This window comes from Acomys russatus, chromosome 5 (assembly GCF_903995435.1).
Source record: "Acomys russatus chromosome 5, mAcoRus1.1, whole genome shotgun sequence".
In the NCBI taxonomy this organism is placed as follows: Eukaryota; Metazoa; Chordata; class Mammalia; order Rodentia; family Muridae; genus Acomys; species Acomys russatus.
Window position 1 is genome coordinate 11,384,039 of NC_067141.1, and position 26,036 is coordinate 11,410,074.

The window sequence follows — 26,036 nt, forward strand, 5'->3', positions numbered from 1 at the left end:
CTGCAGGTCGGATATGCCTGGATATGAATCCAGAGTGAGTGATAGTGTCCTAAAGGCAGAGGCCTGGACTTCAGCAAATGCCTTCATAGAAGCCAGGACCTAGTGATGGAACCGTGACTGTCCCTCCTGTTACTGCTGACCCCTCCTTGGTATGATCTCAAGAAACTTTCTAGGCTCAGGCCTGGAAGGGCAACCGTGGCTCTAGAAGCTGCTTGGTCTTTTTCTGCTATTTTGTGGGTTCTTTTCTGTCTGGCTGTCTCAACTACCTTCTCTTTGATGGACCCCACTCAATCCTGTTTCTCTTCTCTAGCCCTAGTGAGTCTTCTCTCTCCCTGCACCAAATGTCTTCTGTGGACTTACTCAGCAGTCCTTCCTGCATGTGCTCTCTAGGCCTGCTGCACTGCCACCTGGACCCTACTCCAATCCTACTCAATCTCTCTCAGCCTCTGCTGGCTTTTTAATATCCTCTCCCTGTTCCCAGAAATCCAAGAGGCAACTGACACCGAACCTCACAGCACTTCTAAGAAGGGCTAAGAATTCCCAAAGGACCAGTTGACTTTAAAGGGCCAGACACACAAAACAGATGACACGGCTTCCCCCACCCAGTTGACTAAAGTCTCTACAACAGTGGTTCTCATCCTGTGGGTTGCAAACTCCTTCACAGGGGTTGCATATCAGATATCTACATTACGATCCATAAGAGTAGCAAAATTATAGTTATGAAGCAGCAAGAAACTAATAACTTCATAGTTGGGGGTCAACTCAACATGAGGAACTGTATTAAAGCGTCACAGTGTTAGAAAGGTTGAGAGCCACCGTTCTATGGGGATGTGACATCTGCCTCTTTGTGGTCTAGATAGTGACCAGCTTGGTTCTGTCTGGTTCTGCCCAGAAATAGCATAAGAGGTGGGAGGGTTCCATTTGCATTGCTCTTCAGAGACATGGTTTAGCTTGGTTTTCACCTACAATGACCCTGTAGGGTGGGAAATGAAGAGCCTATGGCATATTTTATAACCAGGTGCTGTGCCCAGGGTCAGACACCAGAAGTATCAGTAGGCTTAAGAACGTTGAGACAGTTCCTTTGATAGTCAAGCCAGCAGAAGCTGTTAGAGAGGCCGCAGAGAGGATTGAGGTGGCTTTGGGCACCTGTCCTGAAACAGGCTGTCCTGTAGACCAGGCTGGCCTCAAAGCCACAGAGCTCTATCTGCCTCTGCCTTCCCAGTGCTGGCATTAAAAGCATAAGCTGGATGTGGTGGTGCACACTTTTAATCCCAGCACTTGGGAGGCAGAGGCAGGTGGATCAATGTGAGTTCGAGGCCAGCCTGGTCTACAAAGTGAGTCCAGGAGAGCCAAGGCTAACACAGAGAAACCCTGTCTCGAAAAACAGTAAGTGGTCCTTGAGGAGATGCCTCTTGCTGCTGTGCCACAGCCTGGTCTCTGGATCCAGAAGTCATCCTGCCACTTTGAGTAAGACCTGCCACTGCTGAGCACATTGTCATGTGTCAGACACTGTCCTAGGCACTTTATCTGCATGTGGCCAACACAGTAATAGCCCCAAGGATGCCCACATAGCTCTAGAACCTGTGCCTATATCAGAGTACATGACAAAGGGGAGTTGGGGTTGCAAGTGTGACAGGCTACTCTGGGGTGTAGGGGTCAGCCCAGTGCATCCCAGGAAGGCTCTTTTCCATGTGCAGAAGACTCAGAGACAGAAGGCATCAGAAGATGCTGCAGTGCTGGACCAGCCAAAGAAGGGGCCAAAAGCCAAGGAATGACAGTGCTTTCTGGTGCTGAGGAAGGCAGGGGAAAGATGCTCACTAGAGCCTCCAGGAGGCTAACTGATCCTGTTCATCCTGTTCATCAGAGCCCAGCGAACTTCACTTTGAACTTCTGACCCCCAGAACCATGATGAATTTGTGTGATCTTAAGCTGTTCTGTGTCAGTTACGGCACCAGTTGGAAACATGGGCACTGAGTCCTCTCCTCTGGTCTTCACCGCCGGCATTCTGAGAAGTGGATATGCTTGCCCTTTGACGGCTGAGCGGTCACAGTCGTACCCCAGAGATTAATGACTTGGGATTGAGCCCAGATCTGTGTGCCCTGAGATAAGTCATTCATTTCAGCCTCAAGCCAGAAGGAGGTCCAGTGAGGCTAATGAGAGAGACACTTCGGCTGTAAAAGTTAGCAGGCAAGAAAGGATAATGGCTGACTGAAAAAAAAAAAAAAGAACCCAACTTATTAAGTATAGCTGTTGCAATGCATTCAAGCCAAGAGTAATGCCCAGAGCCGCAATGAGTGCTGACTGAAATGTTAAATAACGTATAAGGGCAAGGACCAACTTCAACAGCTCTCAAAGCAAGGTGCATCTATGTCAATTTCATAGTCTTATGCCACGGGTTTACAGTTAAAACCTATAATGACTTAGGGACACAGAGCATCAGTGAGAGCTCCCTAGATGACAACCTCATTTCTACAGCAAGTGTGGCAGGTGACTGAGAGCTCAGTGCCCAGCATCTCATTCTCCCTTGGAGCTGAAAACAAGTTAGTAGCTCATTGTCTGAGGTCACCTACGGACTTGGCTGGCTTTGCCTCCTTCCTCAGACTCACTTCTACCTTTTCTTTTTCTTACAAATCGTTTTCTCCCACTAGTCCTGACCCTTCTTCTCTGCCTGTTGTTTTGACCAGGTTGTTTACCTTTAGTGAGTTCCATCTCCTGAAAACCTTGCTCCTGTGGGTTTACCTGCAGCTGAACAGCAAAGTCCAGGTCATCCCGATCCACGAGACCGTGCTGGCATATTTTAGCAGGTAACACACCTCCGTGTTGGTCGATAAGATGTATGTATCTTGGTTTAAGCTATTTTAATTAATTAGTCGTTCGCTTATTTATTGCACGGGTGTGCATGCCACCAAATGCACATGGAGGTTAGAGGGCAACTTGTCAGTTCTCTCCTTCCATCATGTGAATCCCTGAGAGCAAACTTGGATTCTCAGGTTTGGTAGTAAGCGCCTTTACTCACTGAGCCACCCATCCATCCATCTATCTATCTATCTATCTATCTATCTATCTATCTATCCATCCATCCATCCATCTATCTATCTATCTATCTATCTATCTATCTATCCATCCATCCATCCATCCATCTATCTATCTATCTATCTATCTATCCACCCATCCATCCATCTATCTATCTATCTATCTATCTATCTATCCATCCATCCATCCATCCATCTATCTATCTATCTATCTATCTATCTATCCATCCATCCATCTATCTATCTATCATCTATTTATCTATCTTGCTTAAAGTATTATGAGGAAAAGGAGACAGTAATATAATTTTAATTAGCATCATCTGGATAGCATAGGGTGACTGTGACTACGGAATGCTCTAAACCACTTAGAATAGACGGTAGCACACAGTTGTTTTGCTGCGAGATGCTTCCAGGAACTGGTGCGCCCAGGAGCGGCCATGATGCAGAAGGTAATAACTCTTTTGTTCAGGAAAATGACTGTGCTACACTGACCTTAAAATATCAGGCCAGATGTTTTCATTTATATTTTTTTAGATAGCATATAAGATTCTGGGTTTTCTGGAAATAAATGGAAAGCATTTGAATATGCAAATGTTTCCTAGGATGAGTCCAGTTTCTTATACTCTCTAAACTTAAATGGTCTAAAATTAGTATACTTCAACGTTCAAATGAAAAATAATAGAATGATAACACTGAGTACCTTTAAGTGTGTCTTATTGGCCATGCCTGAGAATGCTTTATCTGCACAATACTAAAGGGATCTTGTTTGTTTCTCTCTCTCTCTCTCTCTCTCTCTCTCTCTCTCTCTCTCTCTCTCTCTGTCTCTCTGTCTCTCTCTATCTGTCTATCTGTCTCTCTCTCACACACACACTTTATCTCTGTGTGTACATGTTATGTATGGTGTCTATATGTGATGTTTAGTGTATGTGTTAATATGTGTGTGTATGTGCATGTGCACATGTTTATGTATGACTGCAGGGATGTGTATGCCACAGAACACATGTGAAGGACAACCTTGTGTGCTAGTCTTCACTTTCCTCCTTGTTTGAGACAGAGTCTCCTGTTGGCTGCTAGATGGAATACATTTGCTGGCCTTCAAGCCTCTGGGGATTCTCTTGTTTCTGCCTCCCATCTCACCACAGGAGCATGGAGTTGTACAGACACACATGCTACTGTGCTGGCTTCTCATGGGTCCTCAGACTCAGGCCCGCATGCTTGCACGGCATTTGCCCAAGTTAAGGTCCACTCTGGTTCTGTAGTAATGGTTTCAAGGCTCTGTTTCCTTTGGGCCTGTGTTGGCACAGAACTTCATAGTGGGTGCAAAGCTGCTCACTTCCTGGTGGCCAGGAAGCAAAAAGAGAGAAAGGATTAGAGTCCTACTGTCCCTTCCTACAGCACACATTAGAGACCTATTTCCTCCCACTAGGCCCAAACTGAAGGTTTCTTCATCTCTAATGTCCAAATCTAACATATGCACTTAGGGGAATATTTAAGAGCAAACCATAATACTTCTACATTAACTGTAAAAATCACACCCATATTTCCAAGAAGGTGGACGAGTCTAGTGACCCAGTAGCTAAAGACTATCCTAAGTGGCTGTAAAGAGTCTGCCCTAGAAAGAAAGCCATGGGCTACCTTGCTTTCATCTCTGGCCCACGCACCTCAAGGAACAGAAACTGGGGCCTCTTAGCATCATGAGCCATATTCTTTGCACATAGGGGTTTAGCAGATAAGTATGTCTTCACATATTAATGAGCAAATTGACCTGTTTGATCTACATTTTATCTGTGTCCTTTTGAGCCATTTTATCCATTCCGGGAACAGCTGTGCTCAGTGTTAACCACACAGTCTATTTTTTTCTTGTCTTGTTATCTGGGGAAAGCTTTATTTGGTGGCAGAATTGTGGGCACTGTGCTTTGTTTCTATATAATTTGTGTTGGACCCAAATGTTTCAGCCCCACCTCTCCCCTCTTTTAATATCCCATAGACAACCCTTTCCAGTGAGTCATTGCCCACCAGGAAAAATTGCTACTTGGCTGCAAGTTCCCTCTTGTCCTAGCACAGGGAGATGGGAAGTGAGTTATCATGCAGTGACTAATTGGAGCTGTGGTTGTGGTGTGCACATGAACCCCTCTACCAAGGACGGGCTTCGAGGCGCTGGCCTCCATGGGCCTTCTTTCCAGTGTGCATTGCACATGGGCCCTTCTCAGCACACCGATTCACACTTGGTCCCACATCTCACACTTCTACCTACCCAACATTGCCCCCCAAACCCTAGATCCCTCAATTTCCTTTGGGAATGCTTTTCACCTGTATTCAGGGCATCTCACTGGCCCAACCTAAGCAGAGATAATAGTGTCTTCTTCTGGGGCAGTGCACATATTGATAAAATCATTTGTTTTGTTTTATTTTATTTTATTTTAGTGTGTAGATATTTACTTATTTTTCAATTAGTAACCATTTATTTTTTTTCTTTTTTACATATAAATTTATATTATTCCACATATATACAATAAACTACCTACATCAAGAAAACCACAAAACAATCAAGAATTATATAAATGTTACATTCATAGTGTTTTGGCTATTTGTGTTTGACAACCTTGAAGAGAACATCTTTCCTATCTTGATGGGTCTAAGATTCTTAATATAAATCAATATCTATTTCTTTATCAACTTGAAACATCTATCTAGACCTAAAAACATCTTAACCGGTAAATAGCTAAGCTTAATTGTAAAACTGAACTATCTGGTTTTCAACCCCTTCAGAGACTTGAGAAGGGATAAAATTAATTATCTGAGTAGACAGGAAGTGCAGGTAAGCAGCTTCTAGAATGAGAAAATGACAGGGACAGTTTGCTGCTTGAGCAGTCACCCAACACTCTCTGTAATGTTGGAGCATCATCTTCAGCCTTCTGGCCCAATATATCTGACAGACATATTTGCGAGGCAGGAACTATTGAGGACCTGTTTACCCTGTATTGGCAGAGTTTGGCCATCGACTCTGCCTGCATCCAAGCTTGCCCATTTTTAGACAGAATTCTGTCTGTGGCAGAAATGTTACAATTACTGTCATTTAAATTGTAAGGCATCTTGTCCAGAAGGGATGGAATACACAGGGAGCACCAGGCATTATGGGAACCTCTGGCACAAGACAGTCAGAATGTGGCAACAGTGAGACAAGCTGCATCACTACCAGAGAGCAGGGGTTTGCGCCACAGAGCTACAGCTGTAGGAGTGGTCTGGCTGGCGTGGCACCCTAACGAAGGCTAAGAAGAGTAACCATGCGCAATAGCCACATAGCTCCTTCCTCACCTGTTCCAGCCTTGTCCTAAGAAAGGCTAGAAGCGAATGTAAACATTTATGTCTGAGCTATTTCTACTCTATTTTCTTTCTTTCTTGGACTTCTACAAAATGTTCCATTCACTCGCCAAATCCTTACTGAATGTGTGTCACGTACACTGACGCAGGAGGGGGGTGGTGAAGGCGGGTAGGGGTGTGTGTGCACCATGCACACTGATGCAGGAGGGGGGTGGTGAAGGCGGGTAGGGGTGTGTGTGCATCACGTACACTGACGCAGGAGGGGGGGTGGTGAAGGCGGGTAGGGGTGGTGAAGGCGGGTAGGGGTGTGTGTGCACCATGCACACTGACGCAGGAGGGGGGTGGTGAAGGCGGGTAGGGGGTGTGTGTATCATGTACACTGACACAGGAGGAGGGTGGTGAAGGCGGGTAGGGGTGTGTGTGCACCATGTACACTGACGCAGGAGGGGGGTGGTGAAGGCGGGTAGGGGTGGGTGTGCATCATGTACACTGACACAGGAGGAGGGTGGTGAAGGCGGGTAGGGGTGTGTGTGCACCATGTACACTGACACAGGAGGGGGGTGGTGAAGGCGGGTAGGGGTGTGTGTGCCTTGATTCAACCAGGTGTTTTTGGAGTATCATCAACTGTGCTTTTCTTCCTAAGTACACGGGTGTAGGAAGGGAGCCTGTGCTTCCCCTAAGCACACATGTGACACACACATGCATATATATATGCATGCACACACTTATATACTGAATGTACATGAGCACTCAGACAGACAGACAGACAGACAGACACACACACACACACACACACACACACACACACACACACACACCTTGGCACCTCACAGCTGTTTCCTCCCAGTGATTATTTTAGAAAAGTAAACAGGCTATCCAGAATTAATCTTAACATCCCCTTATAAGAAAGAATAGGTAAACAAAGTTGGTGCTTTCCTCCACTGAGCAGAAGTTTCCAGTCCAGTCCACTTACTAAAGAGTTCAGGAAAGCTGGCGCATACGTTTGCCTTTCTGTTGCTGTGCTAAAACGCTGACCAAAAGCAACCTGGAGCAAGAAGAGCTGGTCTTAGCTTACAGACTATAGCCCATCATGGAAGAGAGCCATGCAGGGTCTGTGGAAGAACGCTGCTTACTAGCTCGCCCAGCTTGCTTTCCTATACCACCCAGGACCACTTGCCCAGGGGTGGCACTGCCCACAGTATCTCGGGTGCTTTCACATCAACTGTTAATCAAGAAAATGCCCCACAGATGTGCCAATCTGATGGCGACAATGCCTCTACTGAGGGTCCCTCTTCCTAGGTGAGTCTGGTTTGTGCCAAGTTGACAAAAACTAACTAGACAGCTGGTAAAACTCATTAACTTGGAGGGACCAGAGCAGGAAATGTCAAAGCCCTCTTAAAATAGCATTTATTGCTGGGCAGTGGTAACACACACCTTTAATCCCAGTGCTTGGGAGGCAGGGGCAGGGGATCTCTATGAGTTCGAGGCCACCCTGGTCTACATAGTCAGTTCCAGGACAGCCAAGGGTACACGGAAAAACCCAGTATTGAAAACAACAACAACAACAAAAATAAAGTTACTTATTTGTTTGTTTCTTATGTGTATGGGGGCTTTGTCTGCATGTATTTAAGCAAAGCACATGGATGTAGTACCTACCTACAGAAGAGATCATGAGACCCATTAGGACTGGTGTTAAAGGAAGTGGTGAGCTGCCATGTGGGCGCTAAGAATCCCATTCCTGCCTTCTGGAAGAACACCCAGGGCCCTTAACTGCTGAGCCATCTCTCCAGCCCCTAAAGTATTTGTGGAAACCAGACTGTAGAACAAATTTGTGGAGAAGCACACAGACCTTAAGAGAATTTTCACGTGTGAATACACCCGTGTGACCAGGCCCAGCATGTAGCATTAAGCTGTTCTGTCTTAGACCAGCTTCCCAGGCCCTGCGCTGTGGGGAAGGTGGCATGTTCTGGGACAAGGGGTTTTCAGCTCCCACCTCCCATGTTCCTTGCCTGGCCTATATCTTCTCTTGCTCTGACTGAAGCTTCTGCCTCAGTTTCCCTTCAGCATACCTCTCTGGAGCCTGAATTTTCCTTTTCCTCAAGTCCCCTGGTATTGTGAGTCTGAGTCTTTCCCAGCTCTCTACTTCTTCAAGTAACTTCTTAGCTTTCAGAATATGGAGAAGCAGCAAGACACCTTACAATGTCCTACAGAAATGGAAAGTGCATGGGGAGCCTGGATGTAGGAGGCCCTTCCAAAGGACACCTATGGCTGTCATTAGATAGCACACAAGGGAGTAAATCTTGCCCAGGTTCCCCTTTTGGGCAATTGCCAAGAGCCTGTCTTCACTATCGGAAAGCTTTAATACCAGGTCTTGCTGTGTGGATGATAGGGCTTGGCTCGACAAAAGAACATGGCGACAGCAGACCGGGCCACGTGGATGCGGAGGTAATCACACAAACCCACCTCCTAGCAGGACATGCACCGCTGGCATTACTACTACATGTACGCATGATGGGTTAGTGGAGGGATGGAGAGTCGGCAGGAACAAGATCATGCTGGTCGATCCACCCAGCACACTGCACGACAAACACAATGACTGTGAGAGGCACTGTAAGAAGGAAGAGGCAGGCAGGACAGACTAAAATCCCTCTCCTGCTAGACCTTAGAAGGGGGAAGCAAAGAGAAACTGTAGGTAAGGTGCCGGAGAGGTCCTCGGTCTGCATCCTACACCTGCCATTTTTTCCACAAAGGCTTTGGACCATGTGCATGGAGATGATCACACTCACATCTCAGACATGAATTGAGGAGAGGGACCCACGAAGCCCTTGGCAGGAGGAACTGAGCAGCAGTAGGCATCTTTGGAGCACTGTGAAGCCGTGTTGTTTACCCCGTGTTGGGGTTAGGAGTGAAGGGTCCATTTCCTACCTCCTTGATCCCATAAGATGTCTAGGTCTTCTGCACTGAATTAACATTTTGACCAAAAAGCCACGTTCTCTCCTCATCGGTAGCTATTGCCCCCAAATGTGCTTTTTCCCCCAAACTGTACCTTAATATTTAATATACAGCTTCAAACGTTTCTCAGATAAACAAAATAATTTTTAAACCTTAAATATTTTTTTAATCGCGGTCAAATGTACACTGCATAAAACTTGCCACCTCCACCGTTTTTCTGCCCACACTTCGGTGGCATTATGAACTTTCATATCATGCAGTTATGCATTCATTTTCAGAACTCTCTTGCCTTCGCAAACTGAATATATCCATTAGCCTAGGCCATGTCCTTCCTCTCCTCGGTTCTCTATAGACTTGACTGATCTAGTTCCTGAAGGAGTGAAAGGCTGCGTTATTCCCCTCGGTGTCTGGCCTGGGTCATAGTGTCTGTGGTGCTATGGTTTGACTCCGAAATGCACCCCCACAGGTGCCCAGTCTTTGCTGCACGTGTATGCAGGAGTGTACCCACACGTGTGTGTGTCGAGGGGGTAGGGGCGTGAATTCTGAACCTAGTGTCACACGTGTGCTTGTCATGCCCTGGGACGCTGCGCTGTAACTCAGCCCTTTATTAATTTTGAATTTTGGGATAAGGCCCAAGTTCCTCAGACTGGCCTTAACTCACTGTCTAGTCCATGTATGGTTTGCCATCCTCCTGCCTCAGCCTCGAGTAGCCTGGGTTGCAGGCCTGTGGCTCCAGACATGTTTTTTGTCTTTTTTGTTTGTTTGTTTGTTTTGGTCTGGTTTGGTTTTGGTGAGGGAGTGACAGAGTGTTGGTTTATTTCTTCTTCTTTCAAAAACACTTCATCCTTGGTCATTTTTTTTTTCCAGTTTCTTGGCATGTAGTCCAGATCTTTGAGGTCATGATGCTTTCAGTTAGTACTTAGAATATTGGGATTATGGGTCTGAGACACTTATTTTGCTGTCTTTTTTTTTTTTTTAATGAACCACAGTTGGACTACAAATGATTTTTTTTTCTTTTTTTCTTTTTTAAAATTTTAATTAATTTATTCAGACTACATCTCAATTGTTATCCTATCCCTTGTATCCTCCTATTCCTCCCTCCCTCCTGCTTTTACCCTATTCCCTGGCCCTATGTCTGTGACCGAGGGGGACCTCCTCTCTCACTATATGGTCATAGGCTATCAAGTCTCATCTTGGGAGCCTGCTTATCCTTTCTCTGAGTGCCACCAGGCCTCCCCACAACGGGGAAGTGGTCAAACATGCGGCACCAGAGTTCACGTCCGGGTCAGTCCCCGCTCTCCACTCAACTGTGGAGAATGTCCTGTCTATTGGCTAGATCTGAGAAGGGATTTGATGTTTACTGCAAGTATTGTCCTTGGTTGGTGCAGTAGTTTGAGCAGAACCCCTGGGCCCACATCCACCCATCATGATGTTCTTCTTGTAGGTTTCTAGGACCCTCTGGATCCTTCTATTTACCCATTCTCCCATACTTTCCTCACCTAGAGTCCCAATAGGATGTCCTCACAACTATTCCAATCTCCCGGTAAGTGAAGACTTTCGTGGGACCTGCCTCTTGGACTAGTGTCCAATTATAAGTTGAGTATATACCATGTGAGTCTTTCTGCTTCTGGGTTAACTCACTCAGTATCAAATATTTATTTACTTTCATTGTAGATGTATGAATGTTTGCCTACAAGTAAAGTTACATACTTCGTGCGTGCGCTTTATTCATGAAGGCAGTACTGGGTGCTGGATGAACTGGAATAGAGTAGGTATGGGCTTGAGCTGATATGTGAGCACTCAGACTTCTCGCCAGCACTGGGCAGTTTTATTCCTTTTATTTTGGTTTTACTGTACATTCACATGAAAAAAATTTTTACATTATTTGTGTGTTTTGTATTTGTTCATGTATGTGTGTAGGATAGATTATAGGTACTGGTTCCTTTTTTTTTTTTTTTTAAACTAATATGTGAGTTTCTGAAGATTGAACTCAGATCTTCAACTCTGTCGAAAGAACCTTAGCTGGCATCACAGCATGCAGTTCAAAATGGTCCACAGGTGCTCAGCAGTTCAAAGCACTTTACTGCTCTTGTAGAAGATCTGGGCTTGGTTCCCAGCATACACATCTCCTGGCTCTTCACTGCCTAACACTGCAACTCTAGGGGATCTGATGCCCTCTGGTCTGTGGCTACCTGTACACACGTGGTGCAAATAAACACAGGCATGCACACGTGCACGCACGCGTGCGTGCACACACACACACACACACACACACACACACACACACACATTTAAAGAAAATCTTGCATTAAAAATGTTAAAGAGTTCTTGTGAACAGCTAATACAGTTTTCTCAATACTAACATCTTGAAAATATGATGTAGAGCAAGTATGGGTGAAACAGTGAGACTCAGCCTCAAAGCAATGATAAAATGTCCGTGTATTTGACTATTAGGTCTGCTATTGAGGGTGTTTTTTGTAAATTTAATGTTATTTATATTTGAATAGGTTTTTAAAATTAGAATGGTTCGTTCATTCATGCGTTCGATTAATTTTGTGATTTTTTTTTCTTTCCACTATGGAATTTTGTTTCTAATCTTAGTTAATTTGTTGTTGTTGTTGTTGTTGTTTTGGTTTATAGAGACAGGGTTTCTCTGTGTAGCCTTGGCTGTCCTGGCCTCACTTTGTAGACCAGGGTGGCCTCGAACTCACAGCAATCCGCCTGCCAATACCTTTCTGAGTGCTGCCATTAGAAGCCTGTGCCATCAAGCCTGGCTCCTTAATTAATTTTCTGGTTGTTGGTTTTTTGTTCAGACTTGGTTTTTTTGTGGTGTTCTTTTCAAGGCTATAGAATCTTTGTTTTTGGCTTTTCGAGACAGAATTTCTCTGTGTCGCCTTGGCTGTCCTGGACTCTGTAGACTAGGCTGGCCCTGAACTCACAGAGATCCTCCTGCCTTAGCCTCCCGAGTTCTGGGATAACAGGCGTGCGCTGCCACCACCACCCGGCGGGCTATAACTCTTTAAGAGATGGGTCCTGACTGGAGGAAGTTCCCGGCCTCCAAACATCATGCCTGATCCTGGTTCCAGCCTGTGTTCTCAGCTTCCTGTCTGCCAAGATGGAAGGCGCCCTTACCACACAGTCCTGCCCACAGAGCGTAGTCCACCACGCCTTCTTTTCTACGAGGGGTTGAAATCCCTCTGAAGTTGTGAGAGAGAAAAAAAAAAAAAAAAATCAAAAAGCGCAAACACCCTTTTCTCCTTTCAGATGCTTCTACAAGATCATGGCAACAAACAAAAAGTAACGAATACAACCAGGTGTAGCATCTTCAGAGTCGTGGGCCCCCCCCACGACCACACTCCCCCCGCCCCCGCCACCGCCTGCTTCCCCCTTAGGTGTAGCGCATGTCAGAACGCTCAGCTCTGTACCTTGTGGCTCAGATTAGAAACGCAGGGACATTAGCACTACGAGTCCCACGCTGATTCGTCGGGAAGGGAAACTGACACCAGTGGGTGATGGGAAGGAGAAGTGAGAGAACTGTGGCCGGAGCGATCTTTACAATTACAGTCTGTGACCTCAGAAGGGGATTTGCCTCCAGCACCACCTCTCAGAAGGTCTGAGGGGGGACATACCTGGAAAGCAGAACCCAGAGGCGACCAGTTTGTGTTTCAGTTTCCAGGAACTGTCCTCCCCTAGAGGGGTCAGTCCCCGAGGCTCACTGCGTGTTGGGCTGGAGCTCTGTCTTGAATTTTGGGCTCCAAAATCTGGTTGCAGTCCGAACGAGGGCATTGTCATATACACTGATTAATGCTGTGTAAACTTTGCTCCCCAGTTGACTCTGATTGGTTAATTAAAAACAAAACAAAACCAAACCTGGACAGTCTGTAGCTGGGCAGAAGAGAGGTAGGCAGAGCTTTTGTTCCTGGTCTTAGAGTCTCAGGTAGGGATCACGAGAAAAGGAGAGAGAAAAGGCAGAAGAGTAAAAGAGGTAGAGAAAGTAGTGGCCTGATGGAACAGACCACACCAGTCACGACCAATATGGCAAGCAATTTGGGGCACGCGGCTGGGAAGGGGCCAGGTTAGTTTAGAGGATTCATATAAATAGATCATATCTGTCCAGTTATTAAGCCTAAAGCTTATTAATAAATCTAATAAGTCCCCTTGTCATTTTGGGGGGAGTTAGAGTGGGTGATTAGAAAAAGCCTCCCCACTACCACCACCTCCAAAGAGAAAGTATACCTTCAGACGGTTGAGGAACTTTAGACAATTTGTTCCTGAGAAGTGAGTGCTGAGCCGTCAGTGGGCACAGTGGATGGGAAACCCTGGAGTCCACCAGCACAGCCAAGCAGGAGATTTCTGCGGCAGCCCACCTGCTCCTGCTGTTTGACATCAGCCAGGTAAAAAGGTGGCCGACTAGACCTGGGCGGTGGCACAGACAGAGGATGTCACCAAGTCATAAAAGAAGAGGCCGATTGCTTCCAGAATGTGGGTCACACACCCCGAAGACCCTTTGAGAGTTTAGAAGGTCAGAGGCCGCTGGGTGATGGTGGCGCACCCCTGTAATTCCAGCACTCAGGAGGCAGAGGCAGGCCTTGGCATGTGTGCAGGAGCCTCTTCAGGCAACTGAATGCATTTTCAAAGAGGCTTGAAGCATTATTCCCCATTGTTTCCCATATGAAGAATGACAGTTTTTTTTTTTTTTTTTTAATTATTTCAAGGTTGGTAGGTGGGTATGTGTCTCCATGGAGACATTTTTTCCCCCTTGGGAACCTGAGCTTCTTTACTCATCCCTGATCTTCAGCCTGTGTTGCAACTAATCAACTTTTAACAGGGACACAGGCCAGGGACTCATACTTGGCTCCAGGGTTCTAGCTAATTCTGCCAGCAGTGCTTTGAGCAGCCTAATTTGGTTCTTACTGCAGGGGCAACATCCATAAAGGAGTCAGATGTTAAATTCTGGAATTCAAGACCTAGCCAAGGCTCAGATTTCTAAAAGACGGAGCTGACAGAACATACTTTTTCTGTTCCATGGATTTATGAAACTCAAAGAAGAAAATGTGGATTGAACTTCTCTGTGAGCTGCATATATCGCTGTTGGTCATTTAACACACATGTTCTAGGCACCTACTATGTGCACAGCTCAGAGGTAGAGGGGAGGTAGCCACTCATCTCTCTGTGTTATTATCTGAGCTGTGCCTGGTTCCACACGCTTGCCTCATCCAGCCTTGCTGGGGTGTCTACGTCATGGATTCCAGCAGTTTGCTCACTCCAGGGAGGAGTTTTCTGAAGGCTTTCTATTCTTCTCTTCCAAGCTTTCCCAAGACGTGCTGCTTCCTGGAACAGGATACAGGACAGAACTGGACGCAGCTCTTCCTTTGCCTGCGTTTGCACGGCATCACCAGTGGTAAGTGTCACCACCTGTGTGACATATGGGAAGGGTGTTTGGAATGAAACCCCAGCAGATACCGTCTCAGCTGCTCCCCAGGATCCCCAAGGAGACAGTGCTGCAGGAACGCTTCCTGGGACTGTCACTCCTAAGACGTATGACTTCAGCCTCAGTAACCCCATCTATAAAATGGGGGATAATCAAAAATTCCACAAAGAGCATGACAGGGACATAGTTTGCTTTCTGTTGTTGTAATAAACATCATAACCAAAAGCAAGTTGGGGGAGTGTGAGGGGAGATATATTTGGCTTACACTTCCAGGTGACAGTCCCTTAGTGAGAGAAGTCAGGGCAGTAGCTCAAAGCAGACGCAGAGGAAGGAACCAGAAGGAAAGCTGCTTATTGCCTTATTCCCAGGCTCACGCCCAGCTAGCTTTCTTATCCCTGCCATGTGCACCTGTGGCACCGCCCACAGTGGGACGGGCCCTCCTACATCAATCTGCAATCAATCAAATGCCCCACAGACATGTCCGCACGTCAACTGATGGAGGCAAGTCTTCAACTTGAGGGGCCCTTTTCCGGGGTGTGTCAAGTTGACGGCCAAGACTGACTGACTGACCTCACACTTGTGATGACTCCTGCCTTAGCCTCCTGAGTGTTGAGATTACAGGCCTGTGTAAGGCTCCCAAAGGCTCCCACTTCTCATCTCTTTCTTTATACCCCAGGCTAGCCTCAAACCCAATATGTACCCAAGGATGACTTGGAACTTGTGATCCTCTTGCCTCCACCTCCCCAGGGCTAAGATTGTAGATGTTTCCTTCACTCCGTTGATGTGATGCTGGCGTTCTTCTGATCCTGTCTGCATGCTAGGCAGGCACCGTGCCACCTGGGCGGTACAATACACTCACAGCCCAGGCCTGTTTTCTTGCCATCTGATTGAGTCACCTGCTGTAGCATGGCATTAGTTTCCAGGTCATTTGTTTGGCACTTTGGGAGAGAAATTGACTCTCTCTTAAGGCGTTTCAACTGTTGTGACCCACCTGTGAGCTACTCCGTCTTTGGTTTTTAGCATGCTCAGGCTGAGCATGTCAACCTCAGCTTGATTTCCTGTCTCCCTCCTGCGGTGCTTATGAAACAAAGTATGGGCCAGGAGAGCTCACCATCCTTCATCGGTTTTATAATTGGCTGAACTGAAGTGGTCCAGCAGGCTTGGGGGTAAATGCTTTCAGTTCCCCCTTTGTGACACACACTGGGACAGTTTCCTACAAACTTACAAACGTCCCTGCATACACCCAGGGATGTGTTTTGTTCATCTGAATGCACCAGAGGCATTGTTCAATGAATCCCAAAGCCCTGAGGCGATGCCCGAGGCTAGGCTTTTATAGCCCGGACCTCATCTGCTAGGGGGAGGGAAGGCAACATGATTCAGAAAGAGGAGAAAAATATTGTCCATGTGTTCTGGGTGGCCCAGGAGGGCCGCTCACTGAGATAGCTGCACCTGAAGGGACTTCTGAGAACTGTTTCAAAGCCATTCCCAGATCTGTAGATGGGGCAATACCCTAAAACCTGGGAGTGAGCAACCAATGGAGTCAGGATACTCTGGCCAAGTTGCTTCTAGGTGCCGTAGTGACCTTGATAATGTCATTTTAACCTCGGGCCCTTTGCTAGGCAAGACTGCAGCCAGGACACTGGAGTGCTTGGGCTGTGGGGGTGGTGTATCCTGTAATTTATGAGTATCTTAGGGACTCTAGGAAAGTGGAGTTGCATGGGGAGGTGGGGGAGACAAAAGCAGAAGCAGGTCAGTGGAGAGTCACAGCAGTTGATGGTCTCCCTTCTACCTTATGGATCCCAGGGATTTGAACTCATATCATGAGGCTTAGCAGCAAGCACCTTTTTCCCCTGAGTCATCTCACTGACTGTTTTGTTTTGTTTTCTGAAGTAGACTCTCATGTCACTCAGGATGGCCTTGAACTTGCTCTGGCTGGCCTCAAACGTCTGATTCTTTTGCCTCTGTCTCACAAGTGCTGGGATTACAGGCATGTGGCACAATACCTGGTCAGAAGAAGATTTTTTAAAAAATTTTTTTAATTGTATTGGGGGTGAGGAATGAAGTTGTCTAGGGAAGCCAAAAGAGGACATTGGGATCCCTGGAGCTAGAGCTCTAAGTGCTCCCAAGCTGACTGGTGGAGGTGCTTGTATTGAACTCAGGTCCTCTACAAGAGCAATAAGGACACTTAACTACTGAGCCATCGTCTTTCCAGCCCTGCCAGAAGCAGATTCTAACAGGACCAGTGCACGGCCTAAATTGTTGCTTCCCTTTTTCTCTGTAATGTTTGTTGATAATAATGTTAAGAGGATGGGAAAACCTTGGCAGTGTGTGGTGGATTGTTCAAAGGGAGAGGCCTTGCCTGTGTCAGAGGCACTGACGTCAACCTCCCACTTTAACGTAGTTTCCTGAGAACTACTGAAGGTTTGCTTGGCAGTGACATGTTCTTGCAGAGATGTTAAGAACATGTTTCTTTTTTTAACATTTATTTATTTTTTAAATTTATTTATTAATCCATTCATATTACATCTCAATTGTTAGCCCATCCCTTCTATCCTCCTATTCCTCTCTCCCTCCCACTTCCCCCTATTCCCCTCCCGTATGACAGTGACTGAGGGGGACCTCCTCCCCCTGTATATGATCATAGGGTATAAAGTCTCTTCTTGGTAGCCTGCTATCCTTCCTCTGAGTGCCACCGGGCCTCCCCATCAAGGAACGTGGTCAAATATGGGGCACCAGAGTTCGTGTGAAAGTCAGACCTCACTCCACTCATCTGTGGAGAATGTTCTGTCCCTTGGCTAGAACATGTTTCTTTTAAAGGAACCTATATGCTAGAATTATTTGGGTTTTTTGTTTATTTTATTTGTTTTTTTGTTTTGTTTTGTTTTTGTTTTTCCCGAGACAGGGTTTCTCTGTGTAGCCTTGGCTGTCCTAGACTCATTTTGTAGACCAGGCTGGCCTCAAACTCACAGTGATCAACCTGCCTCTGCCTCCCAAGTGCTGGGATTAAAGGCGTGCGCCACAATGGTTGGCTTGTTTGTTTGTTTTAATATAGGTCTCACTATGTAACTTTGGCTGGCCTGGAGCTCACTAGAGTATACACCAGGTTGGCCTCAGACTCACAGAGATCGTCCTGTCTCTGCCTCCCAAGTACTGACCTTAAAGGCATAAGCTACTATGTCTAACTTAAAGTATGTAATATGGGAAACTTCTTCTTCTTTTTAAAAAACATTTATTTATTTATTTATTTATTTAGTATTTATACAATATTCTGCCTGTGTGTGTGCCTACATGCCAGAAGAGGGCATAAGATCTCATTATAGATGGTTATGAGCCACCATGTGGTTGCTGAGAATTGAACTCAGGACCTTTAGAAGAACAGCCAGTGCTCTTAACCTCTGAGCCATCTTATTAAATTAAAATTGTCCTCCAGTTTAGATTGATTCACTTATTCCTTTTGAAGTTTATTTGTATAAAGTGTGTGTGTGTGTGGTGTATGCATGTATGTGTAGATCCATGTTCACATATGCATAAGCATACAAGCATGTGCATTTGTGTATTTGTGTAGAACTTGACATCGTGTCTTCCTCATCATTCTCCATCTTATATATTGAGACAGTGTCTTTCACTGATCTCCTGTCTCTGCCTCCCCAACCCTGGGACTACAGATGCTCAGAACTCTAGTCCTTACACTTGCATGCCATGCGCATAGCCAAAGGCCTATGTCCTTGCATCTGTAAGTTGTTTTTCTTTTAAGAATAATTTTGGAATATACATACACACACACACACATATATGTGTATGTATGTATGTGTGTATGTGTGTGTGTGTGTGTGTGTGTGTGTGTGTATATATATATATATATATATATATATATATATATATATATATATATTTGCATACAGCCATAGTGATTTCTTAGGTGTTGTCTTCCCATTTTATAAACACACAAAGGAAACTAGTCCTGTTTGCCTGATGCCTCCCCTTTTCTTTCTGTAAGTCAGATGTTTGAGGTTGTGTTATGAATAACCCTGTAACCACTTCCCCCTTGTGTTTCTCTAAGGCAAGGATCTGGAGGAGTTAAGGCACATTAATTTCTTCCCCGAGTCCTGGCTGGTCCGGGTTGCAGCCAACCATTATCACGCAGTGAGTCGGCTTCTCAAGGAAGCAATTAGCAAAACGTCTTGCCTCCCGAGCCTTGCTGTTTCTGGAGCTCTGTTCCTCATTTGAAATCTCTGGGCCTCTGAGGTCAGGGCTTATCTGAGTCTCCTGCAGAGGAAGGGGAGGGGGGAAAGTCCCACATGGCCTCGGATCTGGAAATGTAGCCGGGGTCGAAGAGCTCTGGCCATACCTTCCTCTAAACCCAGGTCCTACTAGACACAAATATAAGTGTGCTTAATATTGAAACTGTATAAAAAGAAGTCCCCTAGGACCACCACCACAAAGACAACAGCCACAGCCAACACTCTGTTGTCTCTACTGCCTGTCAGCAGGGGTCACATTGTCACATAATAGTTTATTTTTCTGTACTTTGAATTATTTGCTTGTGGGAGATCCTCCACAGTAGAACTGCTGACACCATAACATATGCACAGTTTTGCTCCTGGTACATATTAATAAATGTTGGGGTCAAACGGCTCTGCCCCCAGAAAGAAATGAACTCACCCCACTGTACACACGCTTGGCAGCACAGAGCATTTAAATTTCAAATCACTTTTGTCAATTGAGGAGGGAAGAGTGACATTTCATCTTTAAGCATGCATTTCCTTTCTGACTGGCAAACATGGGTGTTTTTCCACGTGTCTGCTTTGTGGATTGTCCACACAAACTGCTGTGCTTCTTGTCCGTTTCCAGTGGTGCGTTTTCAGAGATGAAGCAGAGCAGTGTTTGAGTTCTGAAGACGGCCTGAGTCATGAGTTAAAATTTAGCCAGCTCCACAAGTGCTTCTTGTGAGGCTGGGGGCTGGCCCCCCTCAGCTCCCTCCTTCCTGCACACTGCCAGCGCCCCCCCCAGCTCCCTCCTCCCTGCACACTGCCAGCCCCCCCCCCCCCAGCTCCCTCCTCCGTGCACACTAGAAACAACTTCGTGGGAGGCTCTGCTTCCCCTAGGACAAAATTCGGAACTCTGCTCTAAAACGGCCAAAGAGACTGACACTGAGAAAGTTCCCAGCTCCATCTTCCCACCCACTGACCCTGCCCAGTCCGTTCTTTCACCCCTGGCTCATGCCCCTGAGGTCCACACCCCAGCTTTTAGTCTTCTCCATGAAAGGCCACGCAGGGGTCCTGCTCCCTCTTGATTGTGACCACGGTCATTCCCGTGAATGATGTATACGCTATTGATGTACATCCTTTATTCCCCTGCGTAGCCGTTTTCCTCTCTCTCTCTCTCTCTCTCTCTCTCTCTGCTCTGCATATTCTGGAAACACTAGGACTAGTACTTGGATATAATAGATTTTCAGCAAATGTCTCAAGACTCAGCCACGGGGCCTGGGGAACCAGGAGTGCATGGGAAGCGATAAGGGATCTTCCTGTCCACACATCAGGTAAGCTGTGTGCATTTCCCTTCCAGCTGGAGAGTGGGGGCAACACGGTCCACCTGCACGATCTTTCTACACAGGCTATGAGGTTCGGGCTGCTCTTTAGACAGGTACTCAAAACTTGACCCAGTCAAGGGGAAGGGAAGTCCCTTCTATGCTGAGGGAAGGAGCTCTGTGGGGCCACCCATGACCCCTCTGACCTCTGGTAGGAGATCCAGCAAACTCTTAGGAAATTGTCAGATGGGAGGCTGGAGCAGACCAGTCAGTAAGTTTCCGGTCTACGTGCATGTTGGAAGAGGCAAGACCTGCCTCATTCTGGTAGCTGGCTCAGGGGATTTCAGTGCAACCATGGCTGGCCAAGGAGTGCCAGAGGGAGGCATCTCAGTGCACAATCACAGGACAGGGGCTGGGGTTGGCGGCTGTGCTTTTTCTAGGGCTTGTTGTGAAAGGCAATATTTTTTAAATAAATGCTGCTGTCTGACGTTTTAAAGGTAATTAGGCATCTTAAAAGCATCCATGTTTCAGGGGCTTGGGACCTGCGTCTGTCATCTGAGGGAGTGATTCGGTGTCAGGTTGCAGCCACCCACCAAAGTAGTATGGCCCGCCGCAAACTAGTATGGCATGTCTCCTAAAGCTGTCAGATTGAAACAAAATACACTGGGACAAATATGGGTCATTCAAGACCATATATAACCCGTTATTTCTTCCACATAAAATAACGATTAGAAATGTTAAAAGAAGCTAGTAGCTGTTTCTGAGCAGTGACGGTTTTTGAGTGAGTCACTCTGGTTGTCACGAGAGCTAATCTTCCTGCGCGTCCTCTTACCTTTCAATACTGATAGGATTTCCCCTTTCACTTTGTCCCTTCTCCATCCCAATGTAGGAATACACCACTTACTCGGAAAGGATTTCTATATATGGATACTTCTTTGAGATAAAGGGAATCAAACATGATACTACCTCTTACAGTTTTTTTATGCAGGTAAGAATGCAGGAACACAGGGCCAGCCGGTCCATCTGGAATGGAAAGGAATTGAAGAATCATTAGTTCATCATGCATACAGACTGTGTTGTAAGCGCTGTCCACATTTAACCTATGTGACACCACATGACTTCCCACACCATCTGAGGAGGTTGGCTCTAGCAGCAGACCGTCAACTCTGAGGGCCTTCACTTTCGTGTCATGCAGCCTCGTGACAGAGCTAGGGCTCCGTTTGCCTGAGCTGGGAGTCAGACCACCATCAGTTTGTATGTGACCCCTGGTCACTCTCTGAGGAAGTGACAGGTAGTGCCTAGAGGTGGTGGAGGAGACGGGTCTGTCTAGCATGACACAACAGGACAGTGTGCGGGACATCTGAGGAATCGGGTGAGAGAGTGCTGTGTCCCTGTTCTCTGTGAGCCCTCAGCAGAGGCTGACGACCATTTAAGGGCACGGAAGTGCAGTTAGACTGCCCGATGTGCTACAAGTCCTCAGCAAGGTCCATGAACCTCCTGCCTTTGAGATGAAGACAGGAAAAGGAGTCAGGCAGTGGTGGCACACACCTTTAATCCCAGCACTTGGGAGGCAGAGGAGAGGGTGGTGATCTCTGCGAGTTTGAGGTCAGCCTGGTCTACAGAGAGAGTTCCAAGACACACAGGGTTCCTCTATTACACAGAGAAACACTGACTAGAAAAACCAAAGGAAGAAAAGAAAATTACAGGACCAAGGGAGGTCCCTTCTCTTCCTGGGCCCACCATTCCTGTTCACCAGACCCTCAGGCATCTTCCTAAGTGAACGGAACAGATGGATGATGTAACACCACCAGTTCAAAGGCCCTCATGTATACACTGTTGGAGCTTTATCCTAGCAAAGCAATAAGGAAACCTGATTTGCTGGCCAAGCCCTAGTCTATTGAAAGCGGTTTGCATATGGAGAGGTCTTGGATGCCACAGAAGTGGCCCTCAGGAAATTAACCCATTTGGACAATGGCCTTGTGCTGTCTGTATAGAATTGAAACAGAAAGGCTATGTGTCAGGAACTTTTGCTAGCACTGGTCACCCCGGTTACAGGGCTACATGGGATGGCTCACTCTCTTTGCAGAGAATAAGACATACAGACTTTGAGTGCCCCTCATCAGTCTGCGAGCACAGTACCATCAGCCTGAGAGCTGAGCGTATGGTGAAGTACGAGATCAGAGCCCAGACGCTGGTGGATGGCAGGTGGCAGGAGTTCAGGACAAACCAGATCATGCAGAAGTTTGGGTTCGTCAAGCCGGGCTGCAAAAGCCATGTGAGCATGCCTCTCGGCCTCTGGCTTTTCTCATTTGCTTTTGTTTCCTTTCTGCCCTTTCTCCCCACCCCACCCCCACCCCACCCCTTTCACCGATTTTTGGGTATTCTTACCTTAGCATCACCAGTTATCTAGGAGAGGATTGTGTGCAGTTTCTTAAGGGTTCCCATGGCTCCATATGACGCAGAAGAGAGCCCTTCTGAAATGAAAAGCAGTAGTTGTTGATACTCTAACCCATTTCGTAAATGTCAATAGGTATTTGTGTCTAGATGTAAGGAGTCACAACCTGTCAATTCCTCTGAAATCCTTTCCAGGCTATCTGCCTCCCTTTGGCTTACCCAGGAGGACAGAGCCCATCGACCCTAGAATGGTACCAACATCTAGGCAGATGTAGTACCTTTCTGGCTTTTGGCAGCTAGAGTCCCTAAATAGCCGGGGGGGGGGGGGGGGGAGGGGAATCTTTAGGCTGTGGGTTTGAGGTTGGGGCTGACAATGGTACCCTATTGGAATGGAGCTAGATCACAAGCTGCAGAGTCAATTCTCAGTCCTGACCCTGGGGACACATTAGAAAAACCTGGGGCTTTGAGATGCCCCTGTTGGAGAGCAAGAGACCACATAAGTGGTGAGAGCCAAATGCTCCACAGATGTAGCCTAGGTTTAATCCTTATAAAGGCTGCCCAAGATGTTTCCTTGGAGCTGGGATCAGCACAGACATGGTTGTAGGATATTTAATCACACTGTGAGCCTCCGAGATTGTGTTGTTTACTAGAAAAACCTGTTTCTAGTTGTGGTGTGCTCTAGCATATACCTTTAATCCAAGAGCTTTCTGCTTGAGTATTATTCAGGATTAAATAAAGTTAACCCTACGCCAAGAAGCAGAGCAAGCAACCACTTGGCAGGGAACGAACACAGGAAAAAGCCATAAAGAGTAAGAGAAAGTCAGAAAGATGGATAGAGAGACGCACAGGAAGTAGAAGAGAGGGACATGCAGTTTGTGGTCTTTTTGGAGACAGCATGGGGAAGGAGGGTCCTTTTTCTTTTGGGGATGTTGGCTGAGGAGGAAGGTCAGCTGGATGCTTTCTCTGCCTCTCTGAGCTAGCAGGCTTTCACCCCAGCATCTAGCTCCCAAGACTTTATTGGTAAAATCGAATATTGACATTTTGTTTAAAAACAAGACCTTGTTTCTGCGGGAGGCTGGGAGAGGCTAGACTGGGGGTCGGAACGTGAAGGAGGCCTTGAGGGCAGGAAATGTGCTTCACCTTCATCAGGTGACAAGCCCAGGTGCAGCCTTGAGAGAACTCCCAACGATTTCTGCACTTTATCTAAAATATGCCTAAAATGCAGCGTATTTATGCTCTCCACGGGATGCTCTGCTGTAGCCAGGGTTGGGAACCACCAGCTTATGCAACTGTCTTCGTGCAGCGGCTTTATCCTGAAAAACAAAAACAAAACAAAAAACCCTCATTTTCTATCGCCTTGTTTCTTATTTTAGGCCTTGAAAATCCAAACCTTGGGCATCCCAATCCATGCCAGCTTTGCGTTCATCTTCCCAGCATCTTAACAGTTTTCAGAGGAATCTATGGGATCCCCTGCCCTGACCGACCTGTCTCCATAAGAGGAAATAAAAATGACATTAAAGAGGGGAGCCCAGTGTTTGGCTGCCTGTGCTCCTTAGTGCCACCAGGTCCTCTGCTTAGACCCTCACGTAATAGTTTAGTGGCAATCTGCTTCTGTTTTCATCCAAAGATACGATCGGGGAAAATTCATGTCTATCGTGTTCACCTGGGCTGTTGACAGGCTAGCTAAGCTTCTTCCAGCTGCGGGACTAACAGCCTCACACGGTGTGCTGCAATTCTGGGTGACATCCTGTCCCCTCTGGATTAGAAGTTACGTCACATGCTGCGCCCTTTCCTAAGAGAGATGGTTGTACCAAGGGTCACTTTCCGTGTCATCTATTTTCTTTGAGAACATGAAGAGCCGATGGTGTCGTACAAACAATAAGGTGGGCACACTCATTCTCAAGGCGTCTGTGGGATGACACACAGCTGGGGAAGTTTACCTTCCAACTGAGAACCTCAGGGGGCTAGAAGGGGGTGGCAGGAACATGGAAAAGTGGTCCTGGGGAAAGAACCAGAGGAAAAAGATCTGTACTTCCAGGTCTGTCCCCGCCCTCCTGTGTCCCACACTTCTACGTTGTTGACCCCACTCAGGTCCAGTCAGTGAGAAGTAGTAGTGGGAGCTGGGAAGACAAGAGAGGAGAGAAACTGGGGTAGCTATCACCTCTAGGTCCATGCGATGTCTTTCTGGGTGACTGTGTCCCTCTGTGGTTCCAGCTTGCTCTGGCACCTCCATTTCCCACGGCAGTTTCCCGCCATCATTTCAGGGTCTAGCACAGGGCTCAGTTCTTGTCTATTACCCACCTCAAATCATGTCCTACCAGCCCTCAGGAGATGGAGGCATCTGCCAAAGTTATCCTAGGCTGCATTAATCTCTCCTGCTTGGCCAACTAGATCTTGCTTCGTTGGTATGACTGGGTCTCCATATTGTATTTACTCTACTTCAACCACCTGGGGGGTTGTTTATGTTTTATGTTTTTCTGACTCCACAACAAGGGTTTGGGAGAGTTGGAAATATGTATGACTCAGTGATATGGATATTAAAAACATGGCCTCGACAATTCAGATTTAGGTGAGGACTAGTAAGACACTCACTCAGGCACAAAGCCGATGGGATTTCACAGCCCCATAAATGCTCAGTAACCCAGACAAGTGATATTCGGATGCAATGTTCTAAAAACTCAAAACCAATGGGAGAAGAAGCCACTATAATATAGATGGGTGAACTGTTGTGATGTGGACACTTACATAAGCAATGCTCAGATAAAAATGGAACTGTCAGGTCCCGCATGTCCCAACCAGCTTCATTCAGGCTCCCCCATGCTCAGCAAACACTACCCAGACATCCAACACCACCAAGTAGTTTTGGCATGGAGTCTAACTGAGTATTTTACAAACGGAAACACACCTCAGCCATTGTACTAGTTACTTTTCTTGTTGCTGTGATCAAATACCCGACAGGAAACAACTTAAGTAAGAAAGGGTCTGTTTTGGCTCACAAGTTCAAGGGTGCAGAGTAGTCATGATATCAGGAACTTGAGGCAGCTGCTGACATCATATCTGCAGTCAGAAAACAAATGCTGACACTCAGTCACTTTCTCCTTTCTCTCCAGTCTGGGACTCCCAGCCCATGGATGGTGATACCCAACATTTAGGGTGGGTCTTCTCACCCCAGTTAACCTGTATTGAAAGGCACCCAGAGGTTTACCTCATAGGTGAGTCTAGATCCTGTGTGGGTGACAACCCAGATTCACAGTCACAGGCATTTCATCCCACACATTCACTCAACAGCACATCTAAGAGATTTGACCTCAGAGGCCTGGAGGTGCAGGTTACTAGCCAAACATGGGAGTTTCATTCCTTGGAAAACCAGCGTTGCTTA

At 46.6% G+C, this 26,036-nt stretch overlaps 1 protein-coding gene across 1 annotated transcript in view; it reads left to right on the plus strand.

The window, feature by feature from the left end:
- Btbd16 (BTB domain containing 16) overlaps positions 1-24,178 on the plus strand; it is a gene marked incomplete at its 5' end in the record, with an annotated part of 50,265 nt that extends 26,087 nt beyond the window's left edge. The window contains 7 exons of the mRNA XM_051145428.1: positions 2,685-2,804; positions 14,615-14,706; positions 18,797-18,879; positions 20,302-20,379; positions 21,153-21,251; positions 22,350-22,538; positions 24,031-24,178. Of these exons, the coding sequence (XP_051001385.1) occupies positions 2,685-2,804; positions 14,615-14,706; positions 18,797-18,879; positions 20,302-20,379; positions 21,153-21,251; positions 22,350-22,538; positions 24,031-24,099 (730 nt within the window). The remainder of the gene's footprint in view (positions 1-2,684; positions 2,805-14,614; positions 14,707-18,796; positions 18,880-20,301; positions 20,380-21,152; positions 21,252-22,349; positions 22,539-24,030) is intronic.
- Between the last annotated feature and the right edge of the window lie 1,858 nt (positions 24,179-26,036).